Source organism: Calypte anna, chromosome 5A, assembly GCF_003957555.1.
Source record: "Calypte anna isolate BGI_N300 chromosome 5A, bCalAnn1_v1.p, whole genome shotgun sequence".
NCBI lineage: Eukaryota > Metazoa > Chordata > Aves > Apodiformes > Trochilidae > Calypte > Calypte anna.
Window position 1 is genome coordinate 20,434,122 of NC_044251.1, and position 19,046 is coordinate 20,453,167.

The 19,046-nt window shown below is 46.2% G+C and overlaps 1 protein-coding gene across 1 annotated transcript; it reads right to left on the reverse strand.

Moving 5' to 3' along the window:
* Positions 1–3,152: 3,152 nt before the first annotated feature.
* TMED10 (transmembrane p24 trafficking protein 10) lies at positions 3,153–19,019 on the reverse strand. Its single transcript, XM_030451800.1, has 5 exons — positions 18,738–19,019; positions 14,657–14,777; positions 10,177–10,250; positions 5,818–5,944; positions 3,153–5,345 (listed from the first exon to the last, which is right to left on the reverse strand). Exons 1-5 carry the CDS (start codon positions 18,954–18,956, stop codon positions 5,224–5,226), a joined length of 663 nt encoding a protein of 220 aa, XP_030307660.1. The 5' UTR covers positions 18,957–19,019; the 3' UTR covers positions 3,153–5,223.
* Between the last annotated feature and the right edge of the window lie 27 nt (positions 19,020–19,046).

Below are 19,046 nucleotides of genomic sequence, written 5' to 3' on the forward strand. Positions count from 1 at the left end.
ATTCAACCACAGATGGGAAAACAGAGTTGAACGATGGGGAACATTCACATCTGGACTGGTTATCCTAGACTTAGCATAGACATCAGGAGCTGAAGCACAAATTCCTAAAACCAGGTATGACAAAGCCTGGGTAGCTGTTATCCCATACCTTGGGAAGAAGCTTTATTACTTAGAGCATGAAACAACAAGCAGAGCTCCTTGCAACGTGGTGAGGGTTCAGCATTATATGCACACATTTTATAAGGGAGCAACTTATCCATCAAAGTTTATGCCACCTAGAGGCAACAAGCCTCCTGCAAAATCATTACTGAAGGATGAACTTGGATAAGGGTAGGAACACTGTTATTTAAATCAAATCATAGCAAGGATCAGCCTCGGCTGAAAGATTCCATTCATGGTTTTCAGAGTCAAGATAGTACATCAATTATGTTGTTAACACAAAGAGCAGCCCACATGGAGAAGGCAGAAATGACAAAGGCATCTACTTGATTAATTATAATTAAGACAATACCATGAGATTCCAGTTACATAGCAAATATCTGACACCTGGGGGAAGATTATCTAAACAAAGTATATCCAGGGGGAAATAAAGGACCGAGCAGCTGGTATGGGTGAGAAATGCTAGAGGCTAAAGCTCTGCAGCAGATCAGCCTAGAGCTGTGAGTGAATATATCTGGAAAAGACAAGCACGCCTTCCCCACTACCTGCCTCAGCTGGGTGGCAGCTGTAGGAACAGCATCCCTCTTATAACCAACAAAACCCAAGTTTATCTCATTGCAGTTTGAAAAGAACCTCCTAGTACAGCTTATCCAAAGATCATGCAAGTCAAATTATTTAAAAGCTCAAGGAAAAGGCACTGCAGGCATTATCAGTTATGAAATTCAGTGACAGGAAACCACAGAAGTAAGACCAAGCAATATGAGCATGGTTCCGTTGTTTCCTTTTTTGAGTAACATGCCCACAAAAGAAGTTATCCAAGAAGTACATTTTATTGCACAAACTGAATTATAGCAAGTCAGATGTGTCCTTCAGGACACAGCAGCTTTCTCCAAACATGAGCTAAACAAATCATCCTCATAGCAAAGCACTGTGGCAGACACCTGGAGACCACAAGGTCCTTTGGCAGGCTGTGTCAGCAAGCTAGTAATGCAGAAGCTAATGCATTGAGTTTAATGTGATAAACCACATGAACCTCTGGCAACAGAAGGACTTATTAGGCATCAGTTACTGGCATTTTGGAGAAAGTCTGTCACTTCAGCTGCAGCTGAAACAGAACAACTCCCAACTCCTGTCAGTACACGACTTCTAGTGTAAAGTAGAACGGGCTACCTGCAAGCATTGCTGAGCAAATACAAATATTTTAGTGCTGCAGCAAAAGCTTGGGCTTACCTGTTTTGGGTTTATAGAAAGGTCCAAGAAATACCAGCAAACAGTTTTTCTAAATCCTCTGCTCCTTCCTTCTTCCTCAGAGAAAGACAGGTCTGCCAGAGTCACCACACCACCACCAGTGGTGGGTTTGTGTCAGAAAGAACAAAACAAGCACAAGCCTGACAAATTTTACAGGTGCAGAAGGGGCAGCAGATGAAACTACCAACCCTGAACTTCTGCAGTTTTCACCCGACCTAGCTTATTTTTGTCCTGTGAAAGTTGTATCCATTTCAGGTTTGTGCTCTCTTCTTCCCAACAAGCCACTTTCAATGTACAGTAAGTTCATTTCCCGGAGACTTTGTTCACTAAGGGCAAGGCCATCTATGGCATCTGAAAGACGAGTACAGCAGAGGCACACAGCCAAAGATACAGGAGACAGAAATACCTCACATGGAGTGGCAGGGGTTAAGAGAGGCCACTACCTTCCCAAACCTCTGCTGCAGGACCCCGAGCGATGCATAGGAAGGAATCCCCTAATGATCTCACCACAAAGCGAGAACTCAAAACTAGTCTGAGTTGGAAGTCCCTGATCTGCCAGTTAGGAAACAACACAGGTGTTGTTCACTTGGTTTATTTCTCACATGCCTCAGCAGCTTGTAAGGAATGAGTGGTGTGTCAAATGCTCATCTCCTCACACATGCACGCACGCAGCAGCTGCAGCAGGCACTTTGTTCAGGGTGCAGCCTACGCTGGCATAGCAGGAGATGAACATGCAAAGATATAGCCCTTACTTAGGAATGCTCACACGCTGCGTTAAGTAGTGTGGTAATGAAATCGTTAGTCACACTGACAAGTGGGTGGAAAAGGCTGGAAACATCTGATGAAGTTTGCTACAGGCAATTGCAGGTTTATTAGCCATGCATCTGTCACACACAAAGATGGGCTCAGACCCACGTATCTGCAACAACTCAACTTTAGCCCAATTCCCAGAAGTAAAATGGAATGAAGACACCAACTCTGCATCCACAGTGTTCTGAAACAGCCCAGACCCACCACCAACTTACCACACGGGAACAGCTGTATGATTCAAATATTCATCTGGGCAAGGATTTGCAGAGGCTGATCCTTATCCAAAGAGCTGGGAAATGCCTGTCTTGAAATTCTCCCCCATAGTGCTAATTAGTTAGGCAGCAATTATGTATCCCCAGTACTATTACATGGCAGACCTACTTAGCTACTGTTTAACAAAAGGCTCCCTGGCTCAGCAAAGGAAATCTAATGGCAGTTCAGTAAATAAATACTGTTCCATAAGTATCTATCACTCACCCAGGACCAACTCACCTTTGTGATAATTGAAAATTTCCTCTAAAGCACAAAATTGAAATCACTTCCATTCGCCTTAATGAACAAGAGTCTGTCTTGCAATCCAACGGTGAAAAAATGAATCGAGTTCCAGAGCACCAGCCCTGTTTCACTGTCAGCCTCAAAATTCCTCCACACAGAGGCTTGTATTTGGGAAGGGAGGAGAAAGAATGGCAACAAATGTAAACTTGTATTAGACATCTCGCTTGCTGTGCTGGTCCCACTCTGCAGAGAAGCCTGTGTGGCCAGTAGCTTTCCCAACTCTGTAATTCTCGAATTATTTATCAATGAACCTTCACTAGGGGAAGTCAAAGGCTTCTGAGGGGTGCTATGTACAAACTGCTTCCTGCAACAGGTCAGCTTGCAGGAAACAGCAGTCAGCAGGAATATGCACAGAGCAGACAAGAGTCATACGTGGGAGGTTTTCCCCAGAGAAATTTTATTTGAGAAAGCTGACAAAATCCCCCAACCAGTCATTACAGGTAAATCCACACCAGTACCCCACACCTGTTCCCCAATAACCATACGGGCATAGTGGAGCTCAAAATACAACACCAGAACAAAGACAGTGTAACAGTCGCCTTGGGGAAGTTAAGGCTTTGCCACCATTTTTAAGATAACTTCGTACTTAGATAAGGATGGGGAGAGGATATCAAAACAGACAAGACTGGAAAAGCCCCTTTCTTGTGCTGTCTTTTCAAGTTTTGTTTTTATAAAAAAACAAAAGCAAAACCTTAACAGATCTACAGGCTTCAAACTGTAGGTTCTAAAACCACCTTCAAATTACTTCTGTAATTCAGTCCTGTGGCATCACTGCTGTTCTGCACTAACAGCTTACAAAACCATGCAAGGATAAAACAGATGGAAGGGCAGAAGAATGGACTTGGGTCCGCAATATGGCTTATCAAAGAAGAAGGAAATTAAAAGCAATCTAACCTAGCAGAACTAACAACTCCACAAACTTGGCAATGGCAAAGGGAAGGCAAAGTACTAATGTATTTAGATGTCAGGATATCATCTTTTCCTCCTCTTTCCCATTGCCTCATGCTAGACAACTGTTTCCTTCCCAACAACAGATCAGATTTGGGTCAGAAATTATAAAACCATGCTTTTTTCAAAATGGTAGGCTGGGCCCAGGGTCATGACAACCCCTTCCCTAGCCAGAAGAGTCTAGGCACGTGACACCAAAATGCTGTGCTGCTGAACCATTTGCTCTAAAGGAATGCAGAGAAGATGAAAAAATCTTAATCGCTGCCTAAAAACTGCAACAGGTAAGTCCAGGGAGTTAACCTGCCTGTTTTTTCCCAGTCTGGCTTATTTAACATCATGCCATCTGGGTGGTCTCTGTAATTCTGAACAGAATAGCAATTCTGTTGAGGCATGGTTCAGACCCACCTGCCCTCAAACATAGCATTAAGGTGTTTCTACCTTGTACTGCTCTTTTCAGCTCACCCATGTTCTTCCAACAACTCCTCTGCCAGTCTGCAAAGTACCCCCTGCACCCTAAGACTTCAAATCAGGACACAGGCTGTCATGCTTCACAGGAGCAGCAGCCCACCTTGCTTTGAGGAGTCAGGAGATTCAACCAGCTGCCTGCTACATAAATGTTACACTGCTAGAGGATAAAGGTTTTCAAGCATAACCTGCTGCTATTTGCACTGACTGTATCTCACCGAGGCCTTCCATCTGCACAGAAGGCTGTCCTTGACCAAGGCTTTCAGGAAAACTGCTGCACAATTTCAGAATATGAGAGGCAAATCCAAAACAAACACGTGGAGCAAGGGTGGGACCAAGGCTGGACAGCTCAAGTGAAACAGGTTTCTCCTAACAGCTCACATTCCCAAGCCCTCCTTCCAAGGCTCCTCTTCCTCCAGGCTGAATCACAGTATGCTCAAGTGCCCTGACCCCTCAGCACAAAGACACCAGCTCCCACAGGGAGAAACACAGAGGTCCACAACAGGGACCAATCCTTGGACCTCCCTCTATCCTCAGATCCTGCTGGAATTATGAATCCTATTGCTTTGCACTCATCCCCATTTGCATGAGGCTTAGATCCCAGCTGGTCAGAGCAGGGAAGCCCCCACTCTGCCCTGGTGCTGGCTGCACGGCACCTAAAGAGCTCAGCAGGGTCCAGTGGCTCAGAGTAACGCTGCAGTCAGACAGATGGGAGACATCATCAAGCCAGTATTATAAAAGGAGAACAGACAGCGCAAAAACTTGCTGCAGCTGTCATGGAAACATCTTTTTTTATTTAATCGCTGCCCCAGGAATCCCCAAACCCATCACAACCTCCCCCACCCTCAACATCCAACAGGATTTCACAAGTCCCCCATTGCCTCCAAAGTTTAGGCTCCCCTCCTCTTTTAGGGTCCAAGTATCTGCAGAAAAGGTCCAGTCAGTGGGTATCATCTGTGAGATGGCTCCAAGGGGCCATGCCTGGGTCCCAGCAGTGTCCAGCTGGGTCTGAGAGGAGGGGGAGGAGGACTTACTCCTTTACTCAATCAGTTTCTTAGCCTTGAAGAAACGACGCAGGTAGAAAACCTGCCAGGTGGCCAGTCCGATGAGACAGCACATGGAGAAAATGCTGAAGTACAGAACCCGGGTGTTTGTTGACTCTGAAACAGACAACAAACCATTGTACGGGAGTCTGACATCACAGGATGCACCTCAAGAGGAAAAAGCTCCCAGGATTTTCTCTCCCCATCCCTGCAAGACTTCAAAGGCAAGGTTATCATACCGCATAAAGGTAAGAGCACCCAAGCACCAGCAGTACTTGAGAATAAAAGTGGAAGGGACAGCAAGAAAGATAATGAAAGGGAACAAGGTGAAACTGTGTTTAACGAACAACATTAAATAGTACAGAGTAGTTCCCATTAGGAGCAGACACAGAAAGAAATAATTTCTAGAGATAGCATGCAGAAGGCTGCTTCATCAGAAGAGAAACATCAGCAGGCTTCCCTCTCTAGGAACAGAACAGGCGAGACCACTATAACTGGCTGATCTCCAAATTCTGATTCTAACACATCGACAGCAGAAGTAAGGAGTCCTAGAGGGTCTCAATCCCTCTGAAGAAGCACAGTCTCTTACCATTCGTGTCCCTCATCTCCTCTTCTCGTTTTTTCATATAGGCAAAGTCGTTAACAATGGACTCTGAAAGATCTTCTAGACGCCTCAATTCTACTTCCAGAGGCTTCAACTTCTCCACTTTCGCAATCTAGAAAACAGAAGAGTCAGGCAATCACTGAGCCAAAACCAAAGGCTCCCATATGGGTCTTTACTGCCAGTTTGAACCACTCTTCCTCACATACTACAGATCTGGGACATCCTTCCCCCAGGGAAACACCTCTACAAGTCAGAAACTACCACTGCATAAAACACTACCACTTCTCCCACCTCTTCTCTGAAACAGACTTTCCTACCACCCCTCCTACACAACAGAGGAGCACAGTATGCACACAAGCACATTTCTTCCTTATTCGGCCTAATGTTAGCTTATTCACAGTTGGCTTCTGAGGAGTGGGTAGAAGAGCTTGCCACATGACTAAACCTCCAGTGAACAGAAGTCATACACCGAGGTACAGGTGACTAACTTACATACGCATACAACACTGTTGCACAGGAACACAGGATACTAGCACAGAAACCTGCTCTGCTAACTGTTGCCACACAGCCCACAAAACCCAGGCAGCCTGATGCCCAGTGGTAGCGGTTTGATGACACCCACAAGAGCTCAGGGCTTTTATCACTTAGACTGAAAACCCAAGGGCAGCATATGCTCTTGGTGAGGACAGGGCAGACTACAAATTGTTCCGTCTGCCTCAAGCCACCAGGCGACGCTGCTGGATTACTGATGGGGCCAGCTGCCTGGAGTAAGCTCGAAACAAAAAGAAAAACCCAGTGCCTCATGAAAGCTGGGTATATAGTTGGCAATTTTTGTGCAGAACATGCAACCCACAGTCCTGCAAGTCACACACCTGTATCCAAAAAGAAAAATCCACATGATATTAATTTAAAAAGCACAGACCCCAACAACAACAACTTAAAAGTTGAATGTGTAAATACACAGAATGGTTCAGGTTGGAAGAGAAAACCTCTTGCAAGATTACCCAGTCCAACACACATGTTCCTGGCACGGACCTGACTCTAACCTGACTACGCATCATGTAAAATCTGATACCAGGACACTTCTCAAAGGAAGCTAACTGCAATTCCTGCCACTACTACAGAGTAGAGTTTGGGTAACTGGTCCTTGCGTAGAATTTGTCACTATTACCAATGAGTGACGGGTCCCCAACACGAAGGCCGGGCGCTGTGTCCCCAGGTAATGCAGCAATAGAAGAATGCACTACAGAAAACACTTAGAACACCTACAGCTTGCCACTGCCACATCAGATCTCTCGGCCATTAGACACAGGTGGGCATCCCTCAGTGTTCCAGGTACTGACAGGCAGGCAACAGGATGCAGGCATCCCTAAAACACTGCTTCCAGAGCCAGCTGCCTGGATGTCAGAACTGAAGAGAGGCTTGTGACCAGGCCAGGGCTAGCTAATCACACATTTCACTGAAGGGTCTTCACATGACACACTTATCCTGGCAAGCTGCAAGCCATCAAGCAGCCATCTGAGGATTTTTATGCTGAGGCAAGCTGTACATCTCTGCTCTGCAAGCACAGCAGTGTCGATTCAGAGTGCACTCATGAGGAGGAGTAGGAAGCAGAAGGTTAAACCTGTCCTGCTTTCTAGGTTGCGCTGACAAAACACTGTGTGGCCTGGACAGATATCTGCCAGCAGAGCTTCGCTGAAAAACTGGCACTGGTATAAGTGTGTCTATGGCCCAGACTCTGCTGACACAGCTAGAGCAGCAGGTCTGTGACACACACAGGTCTCAGGCAGAATTCTGACAAGCTAACCCCACCTTGACTGGTTCCATTATCTTCATGGAGGGCACTTTTCCTTATTCATAGAAGGTTACAAAGGTTCCACAGGGGAAAAACCAAGGCTCATCTGCTCCATTCTTCATTTCTTCAGCTGCTTTTACTAGGTGTAGCTAGAAACATATGTTAGCTACTTTAGTCCTGCATGTACTCTGAGACACACATCCTGGAACGTCTTTTATCCCTAATGAAGCCCATATGCAAAGCTGCTCCAAGGGCTTTGGTAAAAAGCCCACCAAGCATCTGTGATGGTGAAACACCATCATCTTAGAAGGAACATCTGGACCATCAAAACAATCTATACAACAACTCCACTGAACTTCTCAGGGAGCAAATCCTAACTGTCTCTCTAGCACAGAAAAAGACATGCTATAGCCAAGAATTCACAAGAAGTACCTGATCTGGAAAGGAAGCTATATCACCAAGCCTTCTTGGAGCCCTCTGAAAAATCTTTTCATTTTTGCTACCTTCATGTCTACCTGTTGAATGGAGAAAGTTATTTCTCCCCTACCCCAGAGAACTAAGGTATGACACTGCCATGCAGTTAGGTTTTCTGACCCAGCTCACTCTCCCAGTTGCTTTGCTTGCAAGGATATCTGGATCTATGAGAGCTTATGAAGCCAGACTTGAGCATCACCCCTCCTCTCCCTTCAGAGATCCATGCAGAAGCAGGACAATACCAGTGGCCCTCATTTAACTTGCTGCACCAAGTCTCCCTGCACCAATTAAACAAGACCTGCAGAGGAAGACAGGCCACTGGTACCTTGCAGCAGACAAACATCACAAGCAAAAGGCCCCAAAAGGCAGCAGTTCCAGAAGAGAAACCTGAACAACCGTCCTCCCCCTCAGTGGCTTTACAGTAACCTGACAAGTCAAAACCCACAAATCCTACAGCAACCTGGGGAGAGAATGAAAAAAAGAATGCACTGCAAACTAGTGTGGCTAAACATCCGTAGCAACTGTACAAACAGTAAACCAGTTTGTTTGAGTTGTTTGCAGACATGCTGCTCAAAAAGGCTCAACACAGTCTGCCACTCTGAGAGGTCCACACAAGTCAAGGATGCTTGCCAGTGCTGCCAAGATCAACATTTAATATCAGGTGGGACTAAAAGTCTCAGTTCATCTTTTCCCATGTTTTTCCATGGACATTTTCCATCCAACTACACTTATGGGTGCCTACCTTTATTCCAAGACACATATATCACACAACCAGTGAGTATAGAGATATACAGGCATATGAGAATCTTGCTGTATAGAAAAAATGCTTCTAGGTAACATTACAGAAATGTAACTTAGAGTATGCTGTTGGGTTGTATTTAAAGAGATTCCGTAAATGTAGTCATAATCATCCTCCCTGTTATGCTCTCAGGGGTCATCCCATAAGTTTTCAACATCTTGTAACCTTCTAGTAGCTGGACCAGAGAACTGGTCCCATGATTGTTCCACTCTTCCCAGACCCCACATACTTTTCACTGTCCATGTAGGATGTGCTCTAGACTGACTTAAGCAATGACTGCTCTGCTCTTCCCTGACCCAAAACACTTTCTTATGCTCTGTATAGGATGTTCTCTAGACTGACTTAAGCCACACAGGACCAAAGCTCAAAGCTTGAAAGGATATAAAAACTCCATCATGCCCATCTTAGAAATGTGCTCGTTTTTTAACTGACACCATCCATAGCCTCCTCTGCTACCCACTCTCCTCCCTAAGGCATTTCACCCCTTATTGTGTACAGTGGACACAACAATCATTTGTAAGAATCTTTCTCAACCAACAACTCTCATTTTTCCACGCACAGGCTCTGTGCTGGGGGCTGACTAACCCAGCTGTAGTGAACCAAAAGCATCCCAGCAGCCATCAAAAATCAGCATCCAAACCAGCCAGGACTGACCCATCCACAAAGCAATAGCTATGCCTCACAGCTAGCTCACAGGTGTAAGAGAGCTATGTCCTCTTAAGATCAAAATATTTAGGCTCTATGCCTATTTGCAGTGTCACACCTTCAAACCAAATACCCACTTTACATCAGCTACTACCCTGCCAAACACCTTTACTGCCAGTTCTTAGAGATACACAAGCACCATTTCAGGGCTGTTGAGCTAGTACATCTTACAGTTAGAAAGCTAAGAACAGCAACAATATAGCTGGACTTTTGGGAGGACCTCATATAAACCTGAAATGCCCTCTGTTGCTGCAGCTGTGGAAACTTCACATCTCAGCCTCTTGATGCCTCTAATGCCTATGCCCAGAAGCTGGGTCATGCTGTCCTAGCAAAGAAATTCTCACATTAGGCTCCAGTTCCCAAAGTACAGAATTAATTTTAGTTGATGTTTGTCTTTCTTTTTTCTCCTCTAACACACAAAGCTCCACTGGAATTGTGTGGAGACAGGCTGCAGACAGGCTTTCATCACCGCTGGGAAAACAGCTTCCCATCATGAGCCCCAGATCTACAAATGGCATCACGTGGATGCCGGGAAAGGGGAGCCTGCAGTGCAGGCTGCCAGGGGACATACCTCCTCGTAGTTCTTTGCTTCAACTCCATGCTTCATATCCAGAATCACGAGCTGGTCCGGCATCCTCCCTGTTCCTGGAAGCATAATGAAAGGATTCATTGTGCAAAACATTCCGCCTGCCAGGAAATCACCAGCTCTCCCCACAACTGAGGAAGGACTCACAATATCCCTCCCCTCCCTCCCTCCACGTCTGCAGCTAACTGCAGAGGAAGCACAGTCCAGCCTAAAAATACAGAGACTTCACAATAAATCCTGGCTGAAGAAGAACCTCCCAAAGATAATGAGAACAAGCTGTAACTGAAAGTGCTAAGTGTACGTAGGATTCAAATCACTGTAAAAACTGCAGAGGATGAGAAGATGAATACCAGCTGTTATGAGACAGCCTGGCAAAAGACAAGTCACCAGAGGGACAAATGTTCAACTGGGAAGCCCATGTTCCTCCTAGCAGGAAGCATGACGACTTGTCAAGGTTACTGAGACTGTAAACTATTTTACGTTCAAGGGAGCAGAAGGTAAACTGCTCTAATTGAGGAATACTGCATACGAGAACTAGTGCAGTATCCATAGAAACGAAGGCAATCCCTTTACCAACATATCTATTAATGGAAAGAACAGTACAGATGTCCAAGACCCACACTGCTAATGCAAACCTCTTCTGAAGCCAGGAAAATGCCACTTCAGGGAACTGCCAGCTGGAGCCACACAAAGAGCAAATAGGATAAGGTTGCAGTCACCAGCACAGTATGTATCTTTTAAGGCTGCAGCCCCTGAGCTAGGGACACCTGGGGCTAATGGCTGCTTAAAACTGCTGCAAACTGTCACATCTGAAAACATCCACAAGAGGAAAAAAATGAAATATGCAGGACAGGCACATAAGACACCCTAAAGAATGCAGCCTGTCTGCTTACCCGAATATCACATTCCACTATACCACCCACCAAGGAAATGTCTGTACATAACACATTCCCAAATCCCAGCACTTCAGGGCACATATTTGTACTCAGCTGGCTGCCAGCTAAACACAAGGTCTGAACTGACTTATAGTATGAATTTCAGAGTCTTTATCCAGGAGCATGTCCAACACTCACTCTTTGCTTTAGGAGGCTGCCAGGTGGACATTCCCTCAGTCCACAAACAAATTCAATGTACAGGTTATGCCCAGTCATTGGAGCTAGGATGGGTACTCCAGATCTTCAGTACAGTACCCCCAAATTTTCTCTACTCACTGAACAGCTCTTCAGCACCAAACTAGAATCACCACCACCTTCTACTGCTACCAGAACATAGAATAACCTACTGACAAGATGTCTATGCCAACTACAAACTGTTTCTTAAATTTACTGAGGCATACCAGAGCTCAAAATTCTCACCCAGCTATATAAGAGCCCAACGGATAATTTGGGATAAGAATGGAATTTTTTTTGTCATCTTATAAATGATGAATTGCCCTAAAATCAAACACAAATCTCACTACTGTTCTTTAAGACAGGCTGTATACAAACACCCAGTGCTCCTTTCTCCAACCACAAGTTTTGGCCACATATCATACATATCTTCATATGCCTGGAGACTGCCAGGTAGTACAGCCAGGTAGCTGCAGAAGAACATTCAATGCACATAGTTCTGCAAGAGGTTTTCTTAACGTGACTCGAATTACAGCAACCTGGGTAGAGAGCTGAAGCTTCCAGGAAGAACTGAGAAAGACGAAAAGGCTAGAGAACAGAACAGAAATGTTAAGGATTACTTTGTCAGGCTAAAAGGGAGAGCTGCCAAGAGGCAGTAAGAAAGCAGAAAACTTAGATCAGTTGGGTGCAAAGGGATGGAAAGCAGACATTCCGCAGGAGGTTAATATTGTCAGGGACTGGACTAGAAAAACCTCAAGCTACTCTTCTGCAGGCTTACTGAGCCCAAGGCACTAGGCAGTTCCCTTCACACTCTTCAGATGCTCAGCAACATCCTGCAGTCAGGGCTTACCAGAGCAGACTCGATCAGCAGCAATGAGAAAACCAGGTAAGTACCAAAGATCTTGAACTAAACTGGTATCTTGATGACCTCATTGGGATGTAGGTGTCATCTCACCTGAGTCCAGAACTGTTTCTTGGGAGATTAGTAGAGCTCCTAATTTGCAAAGTCAGTGGAAAAACTGGATGGTTGGACTGAACGTCATAAATTTTTCCCAGAGGAATACCAGAAAAAAATGAGCCATAATGCTCATGAGGAAGTTTGGGAAGAGAAGGATTATAGAAAGAGCAAACAGGTAAAGATGAATACACAGAAGAACCCCTACAGGGGAGCATGTAGTGCAGGCCAGGCTGTTTCTCTCAGAGGTCAGTATACAGTACACATGTAAGTGTCCCTGGGAACACAGCACTGGTCAGAAAGGCAGGATCTTTCCACCTCAGAAGAGGGTAAAAAGCCTGACATGTAAACACCCAGAGCTCCAAGAAGCAGTCTAAGAACTCCTCCACTCTGATAAGATTAACCTCCTAAATAGGATCTCCTTCTCATTTCCTCTTCCCCATTTCTGTGGTTAAGGATTGAGAAATCCAATTGTTTAGATCCCTCAAGTCCCAACGGCTCTAAGCTTCCTCTATCAACAGTTTCTCTCTTCCAGTACACTACCAACACCCTCCTTGGCTGTCACACTACAAGCCCTCAATAAATTTGTGAATAAAACACCCAACCTTTAAAAAGAAATAGGGGAATAAAACAGCACTTGGTCATCTCTCCCATTCCCATGCCAACTTCAGAGAGGAAACAAGGTTCTCCCTTGTATAGCTTAATTTTCTATTTCTCCCACAGTACCTTAACCAAAACCTAGCCTTGCAGTGCCTTGCAGTGCCACCTCCCTTACTTTTAATACTTCCTTGATTACTAGCATAGGCACAGGAAACCTGGAGATACTCATTATGCAGCATTTCTCTTCAGCAAGGAATCTGAGGCATCTGGGTCCAAAAAAAGAAAATGGCATCTTCGAGGTCCCCAAAGAGAAAGCCTCCAGAAGAGGATTCAGCTGCTCAACTGAACAGCTCTAGATTCTGCCACCTCATTGCCCCAGCTGGTCACCAGGTAGAAGCTGCACTTTGAAATATTTTATCCTCATCAGTACTGAAAGCTTTAAAAGACACTTGCACCAATAAAAGAGAGACAGGGAAACAAAATTTGCTACCATCAAAAGAACCATAAGGGGCTCAGTTTAGGCAAGAAACCTCTGGTCACAAGCACTGGAATAAGAGTAGATATAACTAAAGAAAGAAGCCTTTCCCACTTCAAAATGTGATCACGTCAAAGCTATGAAAGGGTTTGTGGGATTATCTAGAGACCTCTTGAATACCCAGATGTTAGGATAGTAAATAGTAGGAGTGACCTCCAGATGAGTCACTAGTGACTGTATGTTTTGATGCATTAAGGAGAATTTGGAAGTCCTACCTTTGGAGTGAAATAAAAGCAAAATCCTGAGCATTTGGGGTCACTATCTTATCTGAAAAATACTACAGAAGAGGTGTTACACAACAGATCCCTCTGAATCCCAGCAAATAACATAGCCTTTTCTTTCTGGAAAGTTCTCTTCAACTTGCAAACTATTTGTATCTTATGTGAAGCGGAAGAGCAAAATAGAGGCTGCCTTTCAACAGATATGAAGAACACTCCTAGCGACTGCTGTGTGAGACGCTCTGGGATATTCTAGGATAAGACCTAAGAAGAATGAGGTCCAGGGAGCAGAACTCTGATAGTGACTGTGAGGAGATGACACCTTGCATATGATGACACCACCTCAAATGGAGCCCACTTGTTGGCTCTTTTCAGCATGCTTGTCCTGAAGTTGATCCCAGCCACTCAAAGCAGCACATGCATCACACTCCTTAGGCAACCATCCCTGCAGCACAAATGCAAAGCTGACATCCTCCTCATTTTCCCTTCCCTTTATTGACCACTAAAGAGAGCAGTTGTGGGCGTAAACCACAGCCACATTCTATACTTGCACATACACCCCAACCACACAAAGTGGTTTCTAACCTAGCACAAAGGTGCTGTCATGTACACATTTTGGATAGATCACATTCCACCGAATGGGAAGAAATGGTCAGCTGAGGAGAAAGGCAGGAGCCCAGAGAGGATGGCATGCTGCTTGACTGCAAGGTGGGGAAAAGCATGAAAAAGGCATGTGAGGTGCTGCTGGCTCCCCAGTCTGCCATTCACTGTAACTGTGGTCAAATCTGCATGAACAACACATGATCCCCTTTCAGAGGAAACCCAAGTGCTCTACACAACAGGCACAGAGGATTACTTAACTTCAAATGCAACCCCTCTAGCAGAGATATTCTGCAGTGAAACTGCCCACAAACTCCTGAAGATGTTCTTTAAAAATCAGTGTTCTGCAGACCACATTGTAGATTCCTGTACCATACCCCTAATCCACATATCCACTTGAACATGATCAGAAGCTTGAAACAGCCAACAGACCTTTTACTTTACTTACCCACAGGAAGCTTGCTCTCAAAGCAGGCCTCAAACATATCATAGTCTTCAGTGGTGAAAGCAAACTTGCCCTTGGTGGCATCCTCCTTGGCATACAGGATGTGCCCAGCTGAGTCAGTTATCTGCAAGAGAGACAATAAGGGTAAGGAACACAGTGCTTCACTCCACAGGCTCACGCTGTGCAAGAAGAGCTCTCCTAGGTCCATTTTGGATTTGCTGTCTTCTGCTTTCCACAGTTTCCCTCCATTCTCTCAACTCTATAAATTCCTCACCTCCTCATCCCCATTCAAGAACAGACAAAATCAAAGTGCCTCTAAGATACTTGTTGACTTTTAGATTAAACAAAAACAACAACCAAAAAGCAATTAACCACCAGCCAGCCAAAAAAAACCCCCAAATCCAAAACCCACACTAATTTCTCTTTCTCCTGTAACTCTTGAATAGAGACTTCATTTAAGAACTCTAACTGAACAAAACTGTTATTTGTCGCCTGCATTTTGCAAGCAAAATTCATAAATTCTCATAGCAGAGATGAATATGAATTCCATTCCCCAGAAGATGAAATGGAGAAGGGCACATCTATTCCTTTAGAAATGCAGCATCAGGATGGCCCGGAGTAACACAAAGTTTGGGTGCCAACATCTGCTGGATGCCAAAGTGACCACATCAGAGGACAGTTCAGACTATGCAGACAGACTAACAACTACTTTGTGTTAAGTCTATGAAATTACTAAAAATAGGCAAAAACTGTAGGTCTACAAAAATGCTACAAGAAAGAGTAAGAAAAGGAAACACATTTCATGACACAGACTTGATCATCAGTGTTCTCAATTAAAGGTTCTGTTCAGTTGATGAAGAGCTGTGAAAAAAATGGAAGACATTACAATACTGCATGAAAACCAACCATACGTGTCCCACAGCTGTGTCTTTCAACAGTTATGTCTGAAAAAGCATGGGGGCTAAAGTTACTAGAGGTCTTTCAAAGTCATAAAGGTGAAAAGGCTGAAAATCTTGGTAATAATAATATAGAAATACATAAAATAATTTGTGATACTGAGAAATCAGCCTTAGTCCTTTAGTCCATCTTAATAGTAAAAGAGCCTCACTTCCTCTTACAAAAGCCATACAAAAGGGCTATGTACCAGAAATTATTCTAAGGAAACGCTCTTTCTTCTTATAAGCACACCTAAATAATTCCCTGACACAGGGTACCACTGATGCTGGAAGCCTGCTGAACTCAGAATAGGTGCAGAGCTTCACAAAGGTAATGCAAGTTGCTGCACTAAGGCAGGAAAAATAATAAAGTATAAAGATCTTCATGCGTTGAGGTATAAACCACAGTGGGCCAAGACATTAGGAACAACCTTTCTGTTCTTACAGGTTATCCTGTAATTGTCTGTACCAGGCTTTGTTGGAGATTCCCCTGCACCATATGGTGTTTGTTGGTATACGAGAACAACTCTCCCACCACAGCAGTTCCTGCTCAGAGCTCTACCTGTAATCAAGCAGCAAGCAGAGGAAAGCACACAGCACAATCAGGCTCAGGAAGCTGCATTGCCATCTCTTTGCCACAAGCCACCGAGACAAGCAACCTCCTGTCTGGAAGCCACCAGACTATGGGAAGCACCCAGCTCAAATCATCAGGCCTGGCTGCAGTGCCGGACTGCCTGCATCTGACCACGTAGACGTAGTGTAAAAGTGTGTGTTTTGGCCACTACAGGGTGCACCCTGTTCAGTGGAGCAGTCCTCATCAAGCAAGACAGCTGTTTCATCAGGGTGAGATCACATAATCTACACACTGGGTTTTCCAAACTCAAAAAGCAGTGACAAAAACACAGTGAAGAAAGCTTTCAAATGTCCCTATTATTTTGAGCACTATTCCTTTACAGCTTTCTAGAGATCAGAGCTAATCTTTAGCTAGGGGTATTATGCAGCTTGATCTGTTTTTGCCCTTTGCAGCTGTAGCAACAGCCTGCTCATGAATAGGATTCTGGACAGTAAAAGCTCTGCTACCCGCCTTCATCACAACTGAATAGCATCACCCAAATCAGCCAAATACAATGCCCATTCAGCCTGGCCTGCGGGGGTGGCAGAAGCTGCTAATAGCCCAGCCAGAAGGCTTGGGGGGGAGTTGACCTGAAAGGGATTTTTTCATGCTATTTAACGTTATTTACGGTAATGCAATACCCTACAGACGGGGCATTGTTCTCCCTTGACAAACAGCCCGACAGTTCCCCAAACTGCCAGCCTCAACAATGGGGTGCAGGCACGTGGCCAGGCCCAAGCGAGACCTCCACTGCCCCCCTGGCAGCCGGCTGGCAAAGCCAGCAGATTCCTCCAAAATAGAGGGTGCCACTGTTAGCACTGACCCAACACACACACGCACAACTTTGCTCACCGGCAGGACCCGAACCGAGCCCAGCCAAGATTAACTCGATGATCCTGAAGGTCTCTCAGCCTGAGCAATTCTATGATTCTAACAACCAGACTCTTACATACGGTGGCCCAATCCAGGGAACTAAAGGCAGGCCATCTAGGGCAGAGAAACACCACCTGCAGACATGGTGCCCCGAGATAATCTTTCCCACACAAACTTAAGATGTGAAAAATAACTATACACCTAACAGAGAGGCTACAGCACTTACAACAGGCCCAGCACCTTGGGAGGCCACAGCACACCTGAACAATATGAAGGAGAGCTAGAATTGCATAGTATTGTTTCTCCTTTGCAGCTTTTCAAAATAGGACAGAACTTTACATTAATATTATGATTTTAGAGCTCCAGTAAAACAGAACTACTGTGGGCAGGCCTACCTGGAGAGCAGCTTCACCAGCAAAGCCAGACTAAACCCAAGTGTGGGGACTCATTGCTCCACCATCTCCCAAGCCTTTTATCATATACGTGAGTTTTGTAAGGCACTGCAGGGTCAGTTGACCTAAGAGTGGGCAACCAGGGAACCAGGAGGCTTGCTCACTGAGCGGTAAGAGACAGATATGAACATGGCACTCAATTTGAAATACATGCGCTTCACCAGGCAAATACTAGAGCAATGTTTTAAACCACTGAAGCTGCCTGGTTCTGCCTGTACACTGACAAGTTGCTTTGATGACACAAGAACAGCAGAAGATTTTCTTCAAAAGTAAGACTCCAGAAACAGCCATCTCTAGCCATAACCAATCACTACTGCCAATAACCCAAGGCCTTCAGGCACCTGTTATCAGATGCTGGAAGGACACCTTTATTTCGGGAGACCTCCAATACTCACTGACACTGAATTCAGAGACTATGGAACAGACCATGCTGTCTCTGTTTACCTGCTTAATTTTGAAGCCTTCAGTTTAGACAGAAAAAAAAAGCAGACAGAAAGCTGTTACAAACTGATTAAGTAGCAACAGACCTTACACAGCCAGTGGAGAAATGTGACGGAAGGCTGTGGGAGGCAGACTGTGGGCAGAATTAAAGTGAAGCCCTAGCAAACACCTGCCTCCTTAAAATCCCTGCGAGCCACGGCGCAGCGAGGCAGGAATAGCCATTTTGTGTAATGAAACCTTGTCTCCAAGCCATCCGCTCTCCCAGTCCCTGCGGCCTGCTGCTTCATCCCGCCGTGCCAGGCCGTGAGCAGGGAGGGAGCCCTCAGAAAGCCACGTCACCCTTACTCCTTCCACGGAGTCTGCAGGCATAGGGCAGCCTTATCGCAGGGGCCCGTCCCGCCAAACACGCCTTTGCCATGTGGGTTGTGCGGCAGCCAGCGGGACGGACTGCCGCGACGACACCTTTTGGGCAAAACCCGCCTATACTTGGACCAAGCCAAAAGCCCACCCGGCTCCCTTGCTTACCCCGCGCCCCGGTGGCAAAGCCCCTGGACGAGCGGGTGGCCTCAGCGCCGAGCGAGCCGAGCCCAGCCCCGCCTCGGGCGCTGCGCCACAGGCCGCTGCGAGCCCACGCGTGGGTGCCGTCACGCGTGGAAAACGTCACCAACCCCCGCGCCCCGCCCCCGTCCCGGCAGGGGGGCGGAGCCGCACCGCCCGCCCCGGCCTGTCCACCTCCCCCCGGCCTACCGCCGCCGCCGCCGCGCTCGTACCTTGAGGTTGGCGGAGGGTCCGGTGGAGGAGCCCGGCGGGGCGCCGATCTCGTACTCGCCGGTGACCAGCGTGTCGCGGTGGATCTCCTCCCGCAGGCACTTCCGCGCCTTGCCCGGCAGCTGGAAGGAGATGGGCCGCGCCGGGCCCACCAGCAGCAGTAGCAACAACAACGCCTGGAGCGGGGCCTGGCCGAGGCGGGGGCGGCCGGGCAGCGGCATGGCGACGGCTCCGGGTGCGGCGGACCGGGCCTCCGCCTCCCGCACACGTGATCGCCGCCGCCGTTGGCGTCACGCAGGGGGCGGGGCCTC